Raw genomic sequence first — 17867 nt, 5'->3', positions numbered from 1 at the left:
CACCAGTTTTGACTGAATCTGTAAAGAGGTTCTCAAGAGGAGAGTACTTTTGTTTTATAGGTATACTACATTTAACAGGTATTTCTGAAATCTACAGATGTACCATCTACCATTGAGACAAAAAAAGATATACTGTATCCCCAAATGAAGACAAATTTGATTCTTTGTTTTAACCGCCTTTTGAACCTCTGCTCGCTCCTCCCAGGCAGTAAGTGTGTGTAATATAAACACATTCTGATGACAAGAGACCAATCCATCATTTACAAAGCCCCATTCCTGCTCCGCTGACTGGACCAATCCAGACGGGAACGTCAGAATTCCTGGAAGATTGTGGCTTTTTTCTTTTTCTTTTTTCTTTTTTTGCTGTGGCCATTGGGTTGAGACAGAGCACACATTCCACATAGGGGGAATTAATGACCTGAGATAGCTCAACACCACTACCGTGAATCCACTTTGATTGATCGCTGCAGTCTTTGGAGTGGTATGAAGTTGGCATGTGCTCATTAGGTGATATGGCAAGATAACAGTGGTATTTGGCTATACCATCTTCATTTCTCCTGAGATGGTTCATATCAACTCTTTGAACATCTAGGCACTGAATAGAAGGAATTAAACTAACAAAGGAAAGTGTGTCACCTCATTTTACTCAGTCATGGATTTAGTGTGATTGATTATCTACAGACGGAACAGAAAATTGATCACTAGGACAGCTAACAAAGTAGGCCACAGGCATTCAGTACCTTGTGACATGAATGCGCACTCACTCACTCACACTCACACACACACACACACACACACACACACACACACACACACACACACACACACACACACACACACACACACACACACACACACACACATTTGAACAAAATACGCTCCATTATAAACCATATGTGTTTGCATGTGAATACAGGGTATAATTAATCTACTATAGCCTATATACAGTATATATATGCGGGGGCATACATGCTGCAGGGGGAAACAGAGTTTGTGTGACAGACGGTTCAACTTTGCATGTTGGTGGTTGCCCCTATGGGCAGAAGTGAAAGGGCTTTTGGAGGTGCACTCTATGGAGGCCCCTCAACATGCGATTCCAATTTAGGAAAGATTGGATGTTCACAATATGGCATGTTTGTGTGAAATAAAAGACACGATTTGTTCAAGGCAATTGATTCTCGAGTCATTGATTCTCGAGACGATGTGTACCTAATTAGGTGAAAAAGATCATGTTTCTGTAACAGTAACGTTTGTAACATTTGTGGCGCCCTCTATGGGTCTGTATGTGAAATCGCTTTTGGCTCTGTTGTTTAGAGGCCCCTCAATGCGTGATAAAAATGTGGGGTAGATTGGACGCTATCTTCATGATTTTAATGTTAAATGGGCCCCTCCCTAAAACTTTGGACGACAATCATTGTCAATCGCAATGGAATATGACAAATCTGAATGATACATGTTTATCGCATGACTCCAAAGATAACATATAACAATTTATGTGAGTTTTGGTCAAAATGTGTAGGAGTAGCAAAAAGTGTGTTTTGAAGAAAATATTAAATAGAGGATATGTGGGGAATTGCATCATGATCCAAGGAATCCAGGGGGAAAAACATGTATTGTATACGGTCCAAGAGTTATAGCCCAAAACGTGAAGCGACCTGTTATAGTGGTGCCACCATCAAGCAGATCAGCAGCATGCGAGATTAGCTTTTCACAGACAGACACACGGAGGGACGGACACACACACACACACACACACACACACACACACACACACACACACACACACACACACACACACACACACACACACACACACACACACACACACACACACACACACACACAGACAGCTACAGCAAAAGCATTATCTCCGCCTAATCCTAACAGTTCTTAAACTGCTGGCTAATTGCCTGCTTAGCCTGCTCAAAGATAAATGGCTGTATGTTGGGTTAGCTGAACCCAGGTGTATATTCCTCCCTGCCAGGCAGCCAAGTGATTAGTATCCATGTAAATCAATCTCATAGTCATCATCCAACATGGCTGCCTACCTTCCACCCTCTAATTGTCTGGTTCCCACCGTTCACCTCACCTCCACAGCCTCTGAAAAATCCCCTTGCATGGGCTCATCTATCAGCCAGTGACCTTGTCAGGATTCATCGCATGAGTAACTTCCCAGTGATTTGCTGGTTAACTACTTGTATACTGATCCAGTTCAAACTGCCTACTTTATTTCTTCTTCTCAGGGGCTATAAATGCCGATTGGGTGACTAAATTTCATTTTTTTTTTTATTTGTTACTAAATTTCACTCTGGACACAGGACTGCCTTTCTGTTCTCTCTCTCTCTCTCTCTCTCTCTCTCACACATCACACATACACTCTCTCTTCTCTCTTGCTCTCCCATCACACATTATCTCTCTCACTCACTCTCTCTCTCTCTCTTACACACACGCACTCGCGCACGCACGCACGCACGCACGCACACGCACGCACACACACACACACACACACACACACACACACACACACACACACACACACACACACACACACACACACACACACACACACACACACACACACACACACACACACACACACACACACATGAAACGTTTCCCCCAAACAATGAATGTGCCTATGTTCCCTCAGCCCTATGATGCCTTAGCTAGCTCTATGTTCCCTCAAAACTAACACTAACCCAAACCCTGCATGACATGAAGATAATGTACAACATTGACTGATGCGGCCTGCCTGAAAAAGGGCCAATGCACTATTGCACTTCCACAAAAATCTAGCCAGAAATACTACACAGTTACACCATATCAGACATCAGTGCAACATACTGTAAACATGGGTGATGTCTCCTGCCAACACAAATGACTAACTAGAAGAATACAGTGTCAAGCAAAGGGCAGTCTTAGAATGATTCAAAACAGACAGACACCCTTATAAACTAATAGTTGTACCAGGTACAATGTCTCTAGCTTCAGTCCAAGATTCTCTCAACAGCTCGTACAATGACCACATTATTTTCAGGATGTACTGTACTGCCAGGTACATTATATGGACTTCTAAAGCATCATATCACTGCCTAGCATTTTTTAGACCTTAGAAAAGACCAAAACAATGTCTCATGTGCACCTGGAGCTTCAAAGCCTCCAAATCTCTTATTCAGGACTTGAAATACACCAGGCACTTGACAACAGCTGTTAATCAGCTAATGAAAGCCTCAGAGTTACACAAGCACGCTTGTGGAGAAGCAGCCATAAATTCCTGACTGTGACAGCGCACAAGGGCAAGGAGAGAGTGAGGGTGGGATTTGGTACCAGGCACTCGCCTTCCTAACGGAATGACGCATCCTATGAACTACTATGGTGAAACACTCCACCAGCCATTTCCCCTCAGCACACTATTTTAAGATCTTTATCCTGCTGAAGTGCAATAAAACAGAATCCAGTTCCTTAACTGCAACTGCCATGTGAAATATCGGACAAGCATGTTTTTGAGGAATTATAAAATGGCTGCAGCCCCCACCCACCCCACTACTTCTCTCCCCCTTCTCTCTCTCTCCCTCTCTCTCTCACCCCTTGGTATATGAACCCCAACACACATAATAATAAACTTTGAAATACTTTGAAATATAAGTTCTATGACAGAAGAATTATGACTGTTCAGTGTTTGTTCGCTACATTTTAGAAGTCAGGAGCACACACATTAATTGGTTTCTTTTCATTCAATACAAGCCAATAGGCAATAGGTTTAATATGGATGATGCTAAACTTACTTCACCTCAGAGGACAACCTGCCTGACACCTGATGCTGGCAACTTCAGTTCTTGGTCTTATAGTGAACTGGAGCCCCACTTACTCTTTTAACCTCAATCACCTCAATCACAAAGTGGCCTGTCATGGCAACTATACACAGAATCCCTCTTGACATAGAGGCCTAGGGAGCACGTCCATGGGTCAGCGTGTGTGTGTGTGTGTGTGTGTGTGTGTGTGTGTGTGTGTGTGTGTGTGTGTGTGTGTGTGTGTGTGTGTGTGTGCTTTAAAAATGTGCCCCCCTGACGCTTGCATTGTTTTTTGGTTGAAAGCACCGGGGCCTGTCACGGTGGTCCTCACAGGGGGATGTAATTCAATCAGATAACCTCTCCCAAGAATCACCTTTAACTCTGTAACTCTCATCCATGACATCCAGGACCTAATCCCCTAGTGAGGCGATAAATACATGGAAAATAAATGGCTGAAATTGGGACACAGAGGTGGAAGTCTTTGTCATAAGCCTGTCTACAGTTGAAGCTATCCAGCACTGGGACATTTTTAAAGCCATTTGTGGGGGGGGGGGGAAGCATGACAGCATCCAGTTGAACAACAACGTCAAAATATTACCTTATGGGTTAGCGGCATCATTCTGCAACATCCCCCTTCTTCGCTGTAGCTCCGGCTGCCTGGTCACAGATGAGATGGGGCATCATGGGTCAATTGAATGTCTGGGGGCAGGTGAATGTACCCACTGACAGACATGTCAGTTACAGTACATTTACTACATTACCAGTCGTTCTCAAAGTGGGGGTACAGTGACAGTTTCCCTCAGGGTATCTTGAGGGGTTTCCAAATGGAACCTTTACAGGTCTTTAACTCAGATTTATGGGGGTCCTTGCAATTAAAAAAGATTGAGAACCACTGGTATTGCTGTAAGTGGTAGTAATTGCCATGGCATCCATCCTGTGTCACCAATATCTTGGTAGCAGCAGCATTGATTGATTGATTGATGTACTTTATTTAGTAAGACATGAGAACAGTACATGGCAGTACATAACAGTACATGGAAGTACAAATTCGCAATACAAGGTCTACTAAACTGGATAGCTCAGTTAAGCACGTAGCTTGTTTAAGATGAGATCCCCATGCACACAAATCATGTTGACATATAAGAGACAGACAGTTATACACACTACTATACAGAATGTCATACAATCAGTTTACAGGTTACTGGTATGATGTATGAAGGGTGAAAAATATGTACAAAAAAGAAAGAGAGGGGGGGGGGTAGGTTAGGTTAGGACATGGGGTAGGTTAGGACTTGGACAGGGGCCATTTTTGAATTGCAGCCTCCTGAAGGTGTATCTTTAGGGCATTTTTGAAAGTAAGTAGGGTTTTACACTCCTTTACTCCTTTAGGTAGGGCATTCCACATTTTAGATGAATAGCATGAGAAAGAGTTCATTCCCTTTGTTGTGCCAAATCTGGGTTGAACATGGTTTGTGGAGCTGCCTCTGGTGTTATGATCATGGACTTGATTAACATTTTGGAAGTATTTTGACAAATACAGGGGGATCCCAATGTTGTGGTGTATCTTAAAGACCAGGCCCATAGCAAGTTGCTGTACTCTGTCCTCAACCCTAAGCCATCCAAGCCTAGCAAAATGGGCATGGGTTAGATGGGTTTTGAAATTGAGGCCAAGAAGTAGCCTTACAAGTTTGTTTTGGGATGTTTGGAGCCTTGTTTTTAGGGCCTTGGAGGTGTTGTGATACCATGAAGTGCATGCATAATCATAATGACCTTGTAAGCACTTGTAAGCATCATCCATGAACTGCAAGTTCAGTAACTGAGGCAGCCCCTTAGAGCAGTGGTTCTCAAAAGTGGGGTCCAGGGACCCTCAGTGTTCCTTGAGGGGGCTCAAGTGGACCCTTACAGGGTCTGTAACTCTGAGAGTATACAAATGGAACCAAATGGACCCGTACGGGTCCATTTGGTTCCATTTGTACACTCTCAGAGTTATGGTGGTCCTTGAAATTAAATAGTTTGAGAGTCTCACAGAGCCCCATGCAGACCTCAACTATTGTATATAAAATATAGATTCCCTGTCTAATCTCCTAATTACACCAACATTGTTCTTTTGAAGTAGTTAGTTTGTGCTTTTTTAAATTAAGATAATTATGTTCGCTTTCAGCTGTCAACTGTAACCATATTTTAACTCCATGGCTGTAACAAAAAAAAGGGCTTCTGTCTCTTTAACAAAATGAACCGGAAGAAGAATCTTTTCCACACCGGCGCTGTTGTGAGTTCCTTTCCGCTGGTCTCTCTACAGTGCTGTGAGCGTGGATCTGATAACAGCTCCATAAAACACACAAAATGAGCGTCCCGGCTTTTATCGACATTACAGAAGAAGACCAGGTACAACTTTAACCCTTTTCAGAAGTGGTTATACGTGATTGACCATGCTGTCGATAGCACACATTGTCACACAGATTGTCCAATTACATAGCTTAGCATGCTAGCTATCTTGCGAATGCTAACCAGAGAAAACACGCACGTTACTCCACTGTTCCATTTGCAACACTTACAGCTGCTTTACGTTGTGATGTGATCATCTGCTTTGCTCTGTGTGGATGGACAGCTCATGTCGTGACATATGTTAAACTAGTATAGTCTTTATTCAGTAACAGGGGTCTCTCCAGCTCTTTGTCAAAAGAGAACTTTTTTTTATTTTGGGTTGCAATTTCATCCAATTATCAGAGAGAGAGAACCCATTCATCACCTTTGTTTCATAGGGTTCAGTTCCATTTTTTTATGAGTTCTCTCTCCTGATTGGAAGAATTGGTATCCCCACCTGAAAATGTATTTTCTGTTTACTGAAGTAATTGAGAGATGGGTAGACCTGTTACTGAACAAACTCTCTCCATAGCAATGCTTACTATCAGAATATAGAGCTATTTAACATTTATTTTAACAATGTCACTTACATCACCCTTATAATAATTATATAATTATACTTTGGTTCCCACTCCTTTGGGGTATTTTTGTCACTGAATATTTGCACATTATGTGAAATATAAATTGTCCTTGCAGATTTATCCAGCTACTACAGCAACTATTAGGAGCAGTGGGTGCTATTAGTACAGCGTAACATTACATTAATAGTTTGCTTTGTGTGTTTTCTATTTAACCAGGCTTCTGAGCTTAGGGCCTACATAAAGTCTAAAGGAGCAGATATCTCAGAGGAGAACTCTGAAGGAGGACTTCATGTGGATCTGGCTCAGATCATCGAGGCGTGTGATGTCTGTCTCAAGGATGATGACAAAGGTAATATTGATATTTATGAAGCCTTTCTGGATCGTATTGTAGCCATGCCTGTTTTGTTTAGTTTTTCAAATTGGTGCTCTGACTTTGTAAGAACATGCATAGTAACTCATAGAGCACCGAAGTCTGACGTAATTTACACATTCTACCTGGGTCGCGTTTTCCCCCCCCGTTCTGAATTCCCATAGACGTGTTTAATATCGCGTCAAATAAGAACTGTTCCAAATAATAAACAAATGACCCCGGCGGTTTCACTCTAATGATATGAACCATCAACTGACGGTTAGAAAACGCGAATGTTACTTCCGACGAATTAGTAAAATTTTCGCCAGAAACAGACTGTTTCAAATATGAGTGACTGACTATCATAAACGATACAGAGCCTCCTCCCTGACGATATCGCAGAGACAGTTTGTTTATTTTTGGACCACAATTCTTATATGAGACGATTCTAAGAGTGACGTCAGGACTTCTGTACTCTATTGACTCACCATCAGAATCACCAATCAGACTGTTTGAACATGGGCTGGCCATGGCCTTTTTTTTAAACTTTTCCTTGAGGATCTACCATGCAGATGTTTACCTGTGAAAGTTAGTGACCTATGTGGTCTACTATCCTATGTGAACCTGACAAAGTATGGATACTATTCTATACTATTCTCCTCTAGCCTCTTTCCCAGCCTTTATTCATCTGCGAAGAGAAAAGCCTGGTCACGACCTAATACAGAGAGTGTCTATAGGGGCGGGACTCCGTCGTACGTTTCCCCGGAAACAATGTTTTTTGACCAATCACAACACTCGTTTCATTGACGGAGAATGTAAACACATTTGTAAAGCGTCAATGTCATTTCCTTGGGCGGTACTTCCGCCAAATTCCGGTACTTCTGTCTACACACTCAACCGGCTAGGTCTTGCCCAGCGTGATCATCCTCGACATGTTTTCTTAAACTGTTTCATTTTATTTATCTATTTTCCCCTGCTCCCCTCTTCTCTTCTTTTCTTATTTCTGAAAGTAACAAAAACAAATTCACCCACTTTGTTTACACCCGTAGACACTGATGATCATGTGACAAGAAAGTTGAATTTCTGATTGACCCAGTAGTGCAAGTGTGGGCATACCACTAAGCATTTAAAATGTCATTGACACTGACAGTGTGTGACTCACCCTAACTCAACAACCTCCCACATCCTGCATACGTTAGTCGGCCCGCTTGTGTGTGTGTGTGTGTGTGTGTGTGTGTGTATATATATATGTATATATATATATATATATATATATATATATATATATATATATATATATATATATATATATATACTGTATATTCATCATTCTTCTCTCTCTATCTACAGATGTGGAGAGTGTGATGAACAGTATTGTGTCTCTGTTGTTGATCCTGGAGACAGAGAAGCAGGAGGCTCTCATTGAGAGCCTATGTGAGAAACTGGTGAAGTTTCGTGAAGGAGAACGACCCTCCCTCAGGATGCAGCTGTAAGTCCTCATCACCTAGTTCCCTCAAATGCTTTGCAGCACCTCTCTCCTGTACTTTATTCAAGCTATGAATATACACTCACTGGATGTAAAACAGATGAGGAAAATACTTGTAAAATGTAGAGCAGACACATTCTGAAAATACTTAATATAGGAGATTGTCTAAACATGTCAAAAAACTATTCTGCACAAATGACTTGATCGTTACCTATATTCAGTCTTTTTATTCAAAATGCAGGCCTCTGCTATATTGTTTTTCAATCATTTAACCCATTTTGTAAAGCAGACGCACCACAAACAGAGAATTACAACCAAAGCGCGAGGTGAAGATACTCTGGAGTCCAATGGAAAAAACACTGAAATCCCACCCCTGTTAGCCCAACTGTGACTTTTGCATTATTTTACAGGCTGAGTAACCTGTTCCATGGAATGGATGAAAACACCCCTGTGAGGTACACAGTCTTCTGCGGCCTCATCAAGGTGGCAGCTACCAATAATGCCATCGCCTTCATCCCAACTGACCTGGACCAGGTAGACTCACTCTCCATAGTCACCAGAAACACTGCACTACACATTGACGCTGTCAGGCGGATATCTTGTATGTCCAACAAGAAAATGTATCCAATGTAGTTATTATTTTTAGACACAAGCTCTTGTTAATACTTTATATTGGTTAATTCATTATAGAATCCAGAGACAACCCCCTTAAAACCTCCTGTCCTTATTTTGGGGGGTGTCATTATATGCAAACATAAAAACAAAAAGTTCAATGGCAGATCTACAAGTTATGAATGCGTCATATTGGGTCAAGTTGTGCGCTTGGCTATTTCTGCAAGACACTATCATACGTCAAAGTATAAAGTAGGGCAATAAGTTATTAAATGTGTAGGTACAAGGTTTCAATATTGAAACTTAAGATTTAGAAAGAAGTCACTTTGCAACAGGTCATAATTTTGTTTTTGATATTTAGAAGGAAAAGACGCCTAGGTGGCCTAGTGCTTTTTGACAAATTTCTGCCTTTATTGATAGTATACAGTGTAGATAGGACAGGACAGGAAAGGGGGAGAGAGAGACGGGGAGCACCCAGCAAAGGTCGTAGGGATCACAACGCGCTGTCAGGCTGGATTAGAGCCTATATGTGGTATGCGCCTGGACCGCTAGGCCAGCGGGTGCCCCAAGTTTAACCGTTTTATTTATTTCGAGATTGAACAAATCCAAACAATTTGTATCTGATTCCCATCATGTTAAAAATAATTTTCTGTGAGGGAACCGGGGAGGGTGGGGTATATGTGGGGTTGTATGTCTTAATAACTGAAAATACTAAAAATAAAGTTGTAAAAAAAAAAAAAAAAAAATCAATTTGATAAAAATATCTTTTGGTAGAAACAATGTTGTTGTCATGTATTCACATCTCAACTTCAGTTGAGAGTACTTGAGTTTTCATCATTGTCATGGCTTTAAAGGGCAAGACCACTTTGGTAGAGGTTTGGGTTGTGTAGTTACCTTCAATTCAATTCAATTCAATTTTATTAAAGTGTCAAATCACAACAAGTTGTCTCAAGACACTTTACATGTAGAGAAGAGACCCAACATCCCACCCTGAGCAAGCAATTTTGCGACAGTGGCAACGAAAAACTCCCTCTTAATTCAACAGGAAGAAACGTCAGGCAGACCCTAGGCTCTAGGGCGGGGGCCTTCTGCCTCGACCGTGTTGGGGGAAAGAAGAGAGAGAGACCTTGCCATGATGTAACTCCAAAGGTGGGCAAGACATCAAAAATAATTGCTCCATTGATTAGAAATTGATAATTCAAAATATGCTCCTCATTGACTTACATTGTACGGTAAAACTGCTCTCAAAGTCACTCTTTTAGCACAAAAACGAACGCAAACAAAGTTGATTCAGACAATATAGAACATCACCGAACCCAGTACTGTTTTTTTTTTAAATAAAAATGTCAACTTCCTGTTGATTTTGCCATTTTTAATAAGTAGAAAACCCGGACTGGATCGGCGGATCCGGATCCAGATCTTCAAATAGTAAAATCAACAGGAAGTTGACATTTTTATTAAAAAAACAAACACTACTGGGTTTGGTGATGCTCTATATTGTCTGAATCAGCTATGTTTGGGTTCATTTATGTGCTAAAAGAGTGACTTTGAGAGCTGTTTCACCGTACAATGTAAGTCAATGAGGAGCATATTTTGAATTATCAATTTCTAATCAATGGAGCAATTATTTTTGATTTCTTTCCCACCTTTGGAGTTACATCATGGCAAGGTAACTACACAACCCAAACCTCTACCAAAGTGGTCTTACCCTTTAAGTGTCGGGTGTTTTTATTTTATGGCTGTCCTAGTCATTGGTCCTTAAGGTGACTCTCCACCAAACAGACTGCAACAGACTAGAGCCCGACCGATACATCGGTGAGCCCGATGTATCGGTCATTTTGGACCCCGATGTCAATATCGGACATCGGTAATTTTTTCCCCCGATGTTCCGATGTTTTTGTCATTAATATTTTCACTGATTGTGCAATTGCTGCGCAGCTGCGGTAAAGGTGTTTATATTTATTTTTTTAAAGATATTTTTTTGGGCTTTTTGCCTTTTTATTGATAGATCACAGTAGGCTGACAGGAAATGGGGAGAGAGATGGGGGGGTGCCACGCAGCAAAGGTCGTCGGGATCGGGAGTCGAACCCGCGACACGCTGTCAGGCTGGCATTGCAGCCTAGGGTGCCTGGACCGCCACGCTGCGGCCCAGGCCGGTGTTTATATTTATTTATGAGAAATCCACAAAGATTGCTTGTTTTTCTCAACAATCTCTCAATAATACTGAGTGAGATTAAAGTTATCTACCACTACAATGCCTTCCAGAGAGACCTATAAGCTCAATTAATTAATAAATGATATGAATGACTCGACGCGAGGCTCGTTGTTAATTTATGGATCATGATGCAACGGTTAGGTATATATTTTTATGGGCAATTGGGCAAAGGCTACTACAATCTTCTAAGCTACTTGTATATCGCTAAATAAATATATATTAACGTCTGTCTGAGACGTTAATTTAACATCTCCACGCTGTTTCTGAGCGGAGGAGTGCTGCTTGGCAGACGCACGGAGAATACCAAAACTCTCGCCCCAAAACACAGTCGCCCTAAAATACAGTCGCCCCGGAGCAAATCCGGCGGTATTCACAAACGTAACTTCAGTAAACTATGCCTAAACCTACCTAACCTTATTTCTAAACGTAACCCCATTAAAACTATGTTCTAACCTTATCATCAAACAAATGCAAGAACCGTGGGTCCGCGAAAAAGAATGGGGGTGTCTGCAGGGGTGTGTTATTGATAGCTGCGGTCATTATGTAAAAATAATAGACCACTGAATTAAGTGATTGACAAATCAACACCAAGCATTCAACCAAGCCGTGTAATAATGACAGTTATAGACTGGCATAATTAAAGGGCAAGACCACTTTGGTAGAGGTTTGGGTTGTGTAGTTACCTCGCCATGATGTAACTCCAAAGGTGGGCAAGAAATCAAAAATAATTGCTCCATTGATTAGAAATTGATAATTCAAAATATGCTCCTCATTGACTTACATTGTACAGTAAAACAGCTCTCAAAGTCACTCTTTTAGCACAAAAACGAATGCAAACAAAGTTGATTCAGACAATATAGAGCTTCACCAAACCCAGTACTGTTTTTTTTTTTAATAAAAATGTCAACTTCCTGTTGATTTTGCCATTTTTAATAAGTAGAAAACCCGGACTGGATCCGCGGATCCGGATCCAGATCTTCAAATAGTAAAATCAACAGGAAGTTTACATTTTTATTAAAAAAACAAACAGTACTGGGTTTGGTGAAGCTCTATATTGTCTGAATCAACTATGTTTGGGTTCATTTATGTACTGAAACAGTGACTTTGAGAGCTGTTTTACCGTACAATGTAAGTCAATGAGGAGCATATTTTGAATTATCAATTTCTAATCAATGGAGCAATTATTTTTTATTTCTTGCCCACCTTTGGAGTTACACCATGGTGAGGTAACTACACAACCCAAACCTCTACCAAAGTGGTCTTACCCTTTAAAGGATATAGTTTACAATATGTGAATGGAAAAAAAGCATAACAAATGACTAATCAATTTAGAAAGTCTTAGTCGACATACACTTAATTTATACTTTGTCATATGACAGTGTCGCTCGCCAGAAAATAGCCAATCTACAAGCTCACAATGTGTCGCATCGGCCTTAAGACCAAACCGACGATAATTATATCATTATGTAATATGTCTGCTCTTGATCAGGTGCGCAAGTGGATCATTGACTGGAACCTGACCACCGAAAAAAAACACACACTGTTGAGGCTGGTCTATGAGGCACTGGTGGACTGCAAAAAAAGGTAACTTATACCATCCAGTTAATTTACTGTGAAGACGGTGTGTCTTTCTCTGATTTAAGATAAAAAAGAAAATCCTTTGATTTGTCTATGAACAGTTGTGTGTGTGTGTGTGTGTGTGTTACTCGACAGTGAGCCTGCAGCAAAAGTGATGGTGGAACTGCTGGGGAGCTACACAGAAGACAATGCTTCACATGCACGTACTGATGCCCACAAGTAAGAATGGAACACCTTTTTTCCCCCAATTGTGACTCAATCTTTTGAACTATTAACCTGTACTTAAACCCTATATACTTCATTGACCAGGGTCAAACAGGGGTCTATACTTGGTCCTCTCCTTTGACCCTTTACACCCCATCTTGCAACACGGTGTGAGCTTGTAGACTATTTACCGTCAATGTTCGCCGTTATGACATGCCCAGAATAGGGATGCTAGGGTTCATGTTGTTAAGAGATAAATGACGGGCTGTGACATGTGCTTGTCCTCTCTTTATCAGATGTATTGTCCGCGCTCTGAAAGACCCCAACACCTTCTTGTTTGACCACCTTCTGGCCCTGAAACCGGTTCGCTTCCTTGAGGGAGAACTCATTCATGATGTGAGTACTGGAGGATCTGCTCTGTATCATACCTACAGATCTACACATGATGGAAGCAGGGAATATACTGTAGGGGTGGAACGAATCAATATACATTTTTCTCTCTTAAAGAATTAAGGCATTAAAATATACTAAAATCTCTTAGATATGATTTTTTTGTGGACTTGTTTGATTTTCACAGAAAGTAAATCTTATTCACTTCCATGTGTTTTTGTTTGTGCATTTTTCCACATGTAGGCGTAGACCTAACTTGTGAGTGTGATTCATTGGGTACACACGATAAAGTCAGCCGTACTGGAGGGGTCAGACCTATGCCAGTGGGCATGGCCTTTACAGGAGTAGACGTTGGCTAAATGGGCAGGGTGTAGTGGATGGTAACCTTCATTTCAAAAATAATATTTATGCACCTCAGCCAGAGAACTTACGTATGGTTTATAGGTTGGTATGATAGCTAGATTGCCTCTTTTAGGGACTTCAGTAGTCTAAGGACTGAGGAGGGTAGGTTGTGTACATGCATGGTTCGTATTGTGAGCAGTTCGCAACCCACAACCCACCGATGATGGGTGCAGTGAAAAATAAGCGCTGTATGTTGATGCCTGCTAATTTGATCTTAAATTTCCACTCTGGTATTATCAGAAAATAAAATGTGTTTATATCTGCATACAGTATATCCTGTGTAAACACAGGGGACACAGGGTGTAAACACAAGGGACACACGGGTCTTTAGGAAATAGCAACACACCTGTTGCCTGTATGCACTGTCTGTAGTTCATTTTCACTGAATGTTGGAATGTACAGACATACAACAGTTCTTCCTCATCACTTTCCTTTGACAGCTATTAGCAGCTTTCACATTAATAAATCTTAGTTATCAAAGTTCTCTTTGTATTGAGTGCACCCCTCTTTCCTTGTCACTTTCACAGCTATTAACCATCTTTGTGAGTGCAAAACTGGCAGCCTATGTAAAATTCTACGAGAACTGCAAAGACTTCATTGATTCTCTTGGTGAGTAGCCTCAACTACAGATATTAAAGTCTATAGATTCTGCACACCTGCCGTGCACAATATTGATTACAGAGACCTAACACATTTTGTCTTAGCTGGATACAGTGGGTATAATATGAATCAAATACACCGACACAAAGCTATTCCACTGCTCTGTTGACACAGCCCAGGAATGTGCGCATCAGCAGTGTGTCTCTTGTCACACACCACTTAAGCTATGGTGTAATTAAAAGAGTGCGTAGGATGGGCTCTCAAAAAAAAGACATTGTGGAATGGTGTTTGTGTTAATGTGTACATTTCCCTGACCACAAGCTCCTGACTAGTGATGCAATTAAAACATGGGGAAACTCCCAGAGTTATGTGTAATTGACTGTGTCTGTTGTGTGTGTGTTTAATGATCCCTGTACGTTGCTTTCCAGGCCTATCCCATGAGCAAAACATGGCCAAGATGCGTTTGTTGACATTCATGGGAATGGCGGTGGAATTCAAGGAGATCTCCTTTGACACCATGCAACAGGAACTACAGATTGGTGCTGAGGATGTTGAAGCCTTCGTCATTGACGGTATGCTCACTAAACCGGAAAGGAATCTTTATGCTCAGTCTGCAAGTATATCGAAGCATTTTCTAGCAGTGTAGGCTAGTGAAGACAAAGGGAAAGAAAATTCACGTACCTAGCTTCCTGTTCAGAAGGGGTGTCAAACAGGCGGCCGGCAAAAGGGTCCAGTCTGGACGGCAGATAATTTTGGGAAGAAAAAAAAAATGTGTTCAACACCATTTATTATGTATCTTTATGGCAATAGCTTGGATGCTTCTCTCTTATTGCTATCTTTCTGTCTGATTTAATAGACTGCATTTTAATCACTGTTCTCGCTCATATCATTTGTCAGGAACAGTAAACAAAAATAGAATTAAGAAGAAGATGGATCCGTGACTGTGTTTGCTTGTCTTTGACAACCTTAGTAAGAGCTCTCAGGCCATGTGTCCACCAAAGCGGTTTTTTTTTCTCGCTGAAAACACAAGGCTCTTTTAAAACGCTCATCCAAACGGCCAAAGTCGAAGCATTTTCAACTCTCTCTGACCCGATAAAAACACCAAACTTGCACAACTAGATGCTCATGGATTCATCCCGCTGCTGCCGTTCCTAGCACAGCGTAAATACGTGGCACTCTCCTTGGAAACAATTAAAAACATAACACTAGCCTCGGGGGGAAAAATGCTTTGGTGGACACAGCCACTCCGTGTTTTCTGCTGAACATGTCTCTAATTTTCTGCCTGTATGCGTTTTTTCTCTGTAGCCGTTCGGACCAAGATGGTGTATTGCAAAATTGACCAAACACAGCGAAAGGTTGTTGTGAGGTAAGCAGTTGAGAAAATATCTGCTTGAATCAGCAAAGCCGTAACTATATTGTGGTCGCATTTTGTTGTAATTGTTATTTCTTAGCAAGTAAAGCTCTGCTCATATCGACTGTTTTGAATTTGGCGGAACTGTAAATGCAGTGTTTTGTCTTGTAGACTTAGGTTTTTGCTTGTTTAGTTTTTATTTATTTACACATTTATTTACTCTTCATAAAAAGGATATGTAGGACAATTGCATGTGTATTTTTGTTAAATGTAACTTTGTATCATCTTTCCTTGATGATGTAAGATGTGTCCTCAACATCAGTTTGTGTCATTGGCCTGCTCTTATGTGAAATTAACACTTTAACCCTTTCTGTTGCCACCCTATCAGCCACAGCACACACCGCACCTTTGGCAAGCAGCAGTGGCAGCAGCTGTTTGACAGTCTCAGCTCCTGGAAGGGCAACTTGGCAACCGTGAAGACCAGCCTGCAAACCCTGTCGCCCTCTGCTTAATGCTGCCTCTCCCCTCATGTCTAGATTACCAACTCTTCTACTCCGCTCAGCTCTACTCATTTCCAGGCTGAATTGATCACCATTTTTATATGAGCTAAATAAAAAAACAGTGGAGATATTCTGTGATTGCCTCACTTGTTTAATAATTAAGCTATGTGGTGATGAAGCTATTTGTATGTGAGCCATGCAAGTATAGGTGCAGCGTTAAGCGCCATGTGTTGCAGCATCTACTTATAAACTGCGTTCAGAGAATGTTAATTCTCTGAAAAGCAGAATGATACATTCAAATAATGTGTTATATCCACTAATATACTGTACTAGTAACCAAGTAGTTGGTTGTTGATGGACATTAAGCTCACATGACCCCTTCATAAATAGATGGATCGTAGCACAGGGTAGACTCGAACCGTGTGTGTGTGTGTAGTCCAGCGGTCTGCTACATCTGGCTCTTGTTAAGGACAGATTGGCAGTATTAGATGAGCTGTGACTGAGGTGAGCTTGCTAAATGTGACAAAAGAGCTGGTTTTCTGGGAACAAAACTGCAGAGGTGACAATGATAACATGACCTTAAGATGACCCCATCAACTGAGGTCAGATCAGACCATAGCATCAACAGTTACAGCTTGTGGTCAGGCTGACCCAGGACCTCTTAAAGCTCCAGACATCTCTTGCTTGTTAGTCATCATTCTGCATTCTGCTCTCTTGATTTTGTCACAGATCGTGTGCAAGTTGCAGATCTTAATCCTAATTTATACTTGATCACACAATGGTGTCACTGAAAATTATTGTGATGCTATGCATCGATCGTTGCGTTGTTACCTTGAACATTATTTATTTTCGGTGACACCAGTCAGGGAATATTGCGAAAATCTAATTATTTGCCAGGATATGTCTTCACCAGTGTGTTTGTCAAGGTATCTACTAACACATTTCCAATAAGGTTAAATTCAGCTCACTTATACAGTAGGAACCCGTGACAGCTGCTGAAAGTTGGGGTAGCCGCAACCTTAACTGGGGAAAATGTTTTTCGGAATCTGCCATACAGATTTTTTTACATTTTCATTTTTTAATAATATCTTATTAACCGTAAGCATAAATTAGGTTTGCCTACTTGCCTTTGCCCAGTGAGTAAAACTAAATTCACCCCACAAAGTTTTGCAATTTGTGCTCAAATCTGTTTTCAGGCAGTAGTCCAGAGCATTAGGATGTGAGCTCTGGTGATATATAGCCCAGGCATTAGGTGTAAAAGGGGTCTGTTAGAGTTCTCTGCCCCTGGGGACTGTGATGAAATCTGTACAAACTGACAAAGAGCAGACTACTGACACTGCACTCTTCCAGTGCTTCCCTTCCACACCCAACCCACTCAGTGCTGCTTCTATGGTTGTCGGGCTGTAAATTTAAGCGGTTGTCCTTTTGTTTAGCCGTGATACCA

The 17867-nt window shown here is 41.2% G+C and overlaps 1 protein-coding gene across 1 annotated transcript; it reads left to right on the top strand.

The window, feature by feature from the left end:
- The first annotated feature begins 6041 nt into the window (after positions 1-6041).
- eif3m (eukaryotic translation initiation factor 3, subunit M) lies at positions 6042-16561 on the top strand. The gene is made up of 11 exons (XM_084060692.1): positions 6042-6176; positions 6953-7085; positions 8436-8574; positions 8982-9105; positions 12888-12982; positions 13112-13195; positions 13477-13576; positions 14500-14581; positions 15001-15144; positions 15878-15938; positions 16312-16561. The coding sequence occupies exons 1-11, from the start codon at positions 6135-6137 to the stop codon at positions 16433-16435; spliced, it is 1128 nt and encodes a 375-aa protein (XP_083916818.1). The 5' UTR covers positions 6042-6134; the 3' UTR covers positions 16436-16561.
- The last annotated feature ends 1306 nt before the right edge of the window (positions 16562-17867 follow it).

This window comes from Gymnoscopelus microlampas (assembly GCF_963454915.1).
Source record: "Gymnoscopelus microlampas genome assembly, chromosome: 1".
NCBI classification, from domain to species: Eukaryota; Metazoa; Chordata; class Actinopteri; order Myctophiformes; family Myctophidae; genus Gymnoscopelus; species Gymnoscopelus microlampas.
The sequence above is the reverse complement of the archived record's forward strand: the minus strand, read 5'-3'. Positions and strand labels throughout refer to the sequence as shown.

What these genes read in the sequence shown, in the direction of transcription:
- eif3m (XM_084060692.1), top strand. Translation starts at nt 6,135, where the DNA reads ATGAGCGTCCCGGCTTTTATCGACATTACAGAAGAAGACCAG. An exon ending in TCTCAAGGATGATGACAAAG is followed by an intron (nt 7,086 to 8,435) that starts GTAATATTGATA and finishes CTCTATCTACAG; the next exon opens with ATGTGGAGAGTGTGATGAAC. An exon ending in TGAAGCCTTCGTCATTGACG is followed by an intron (nt 15,145 to 15,877) that starts GTATGCTCACTA and finishes TTTTCTCTGTAG; the next exon opens with CCGTTCGGACCAAGATGGTG.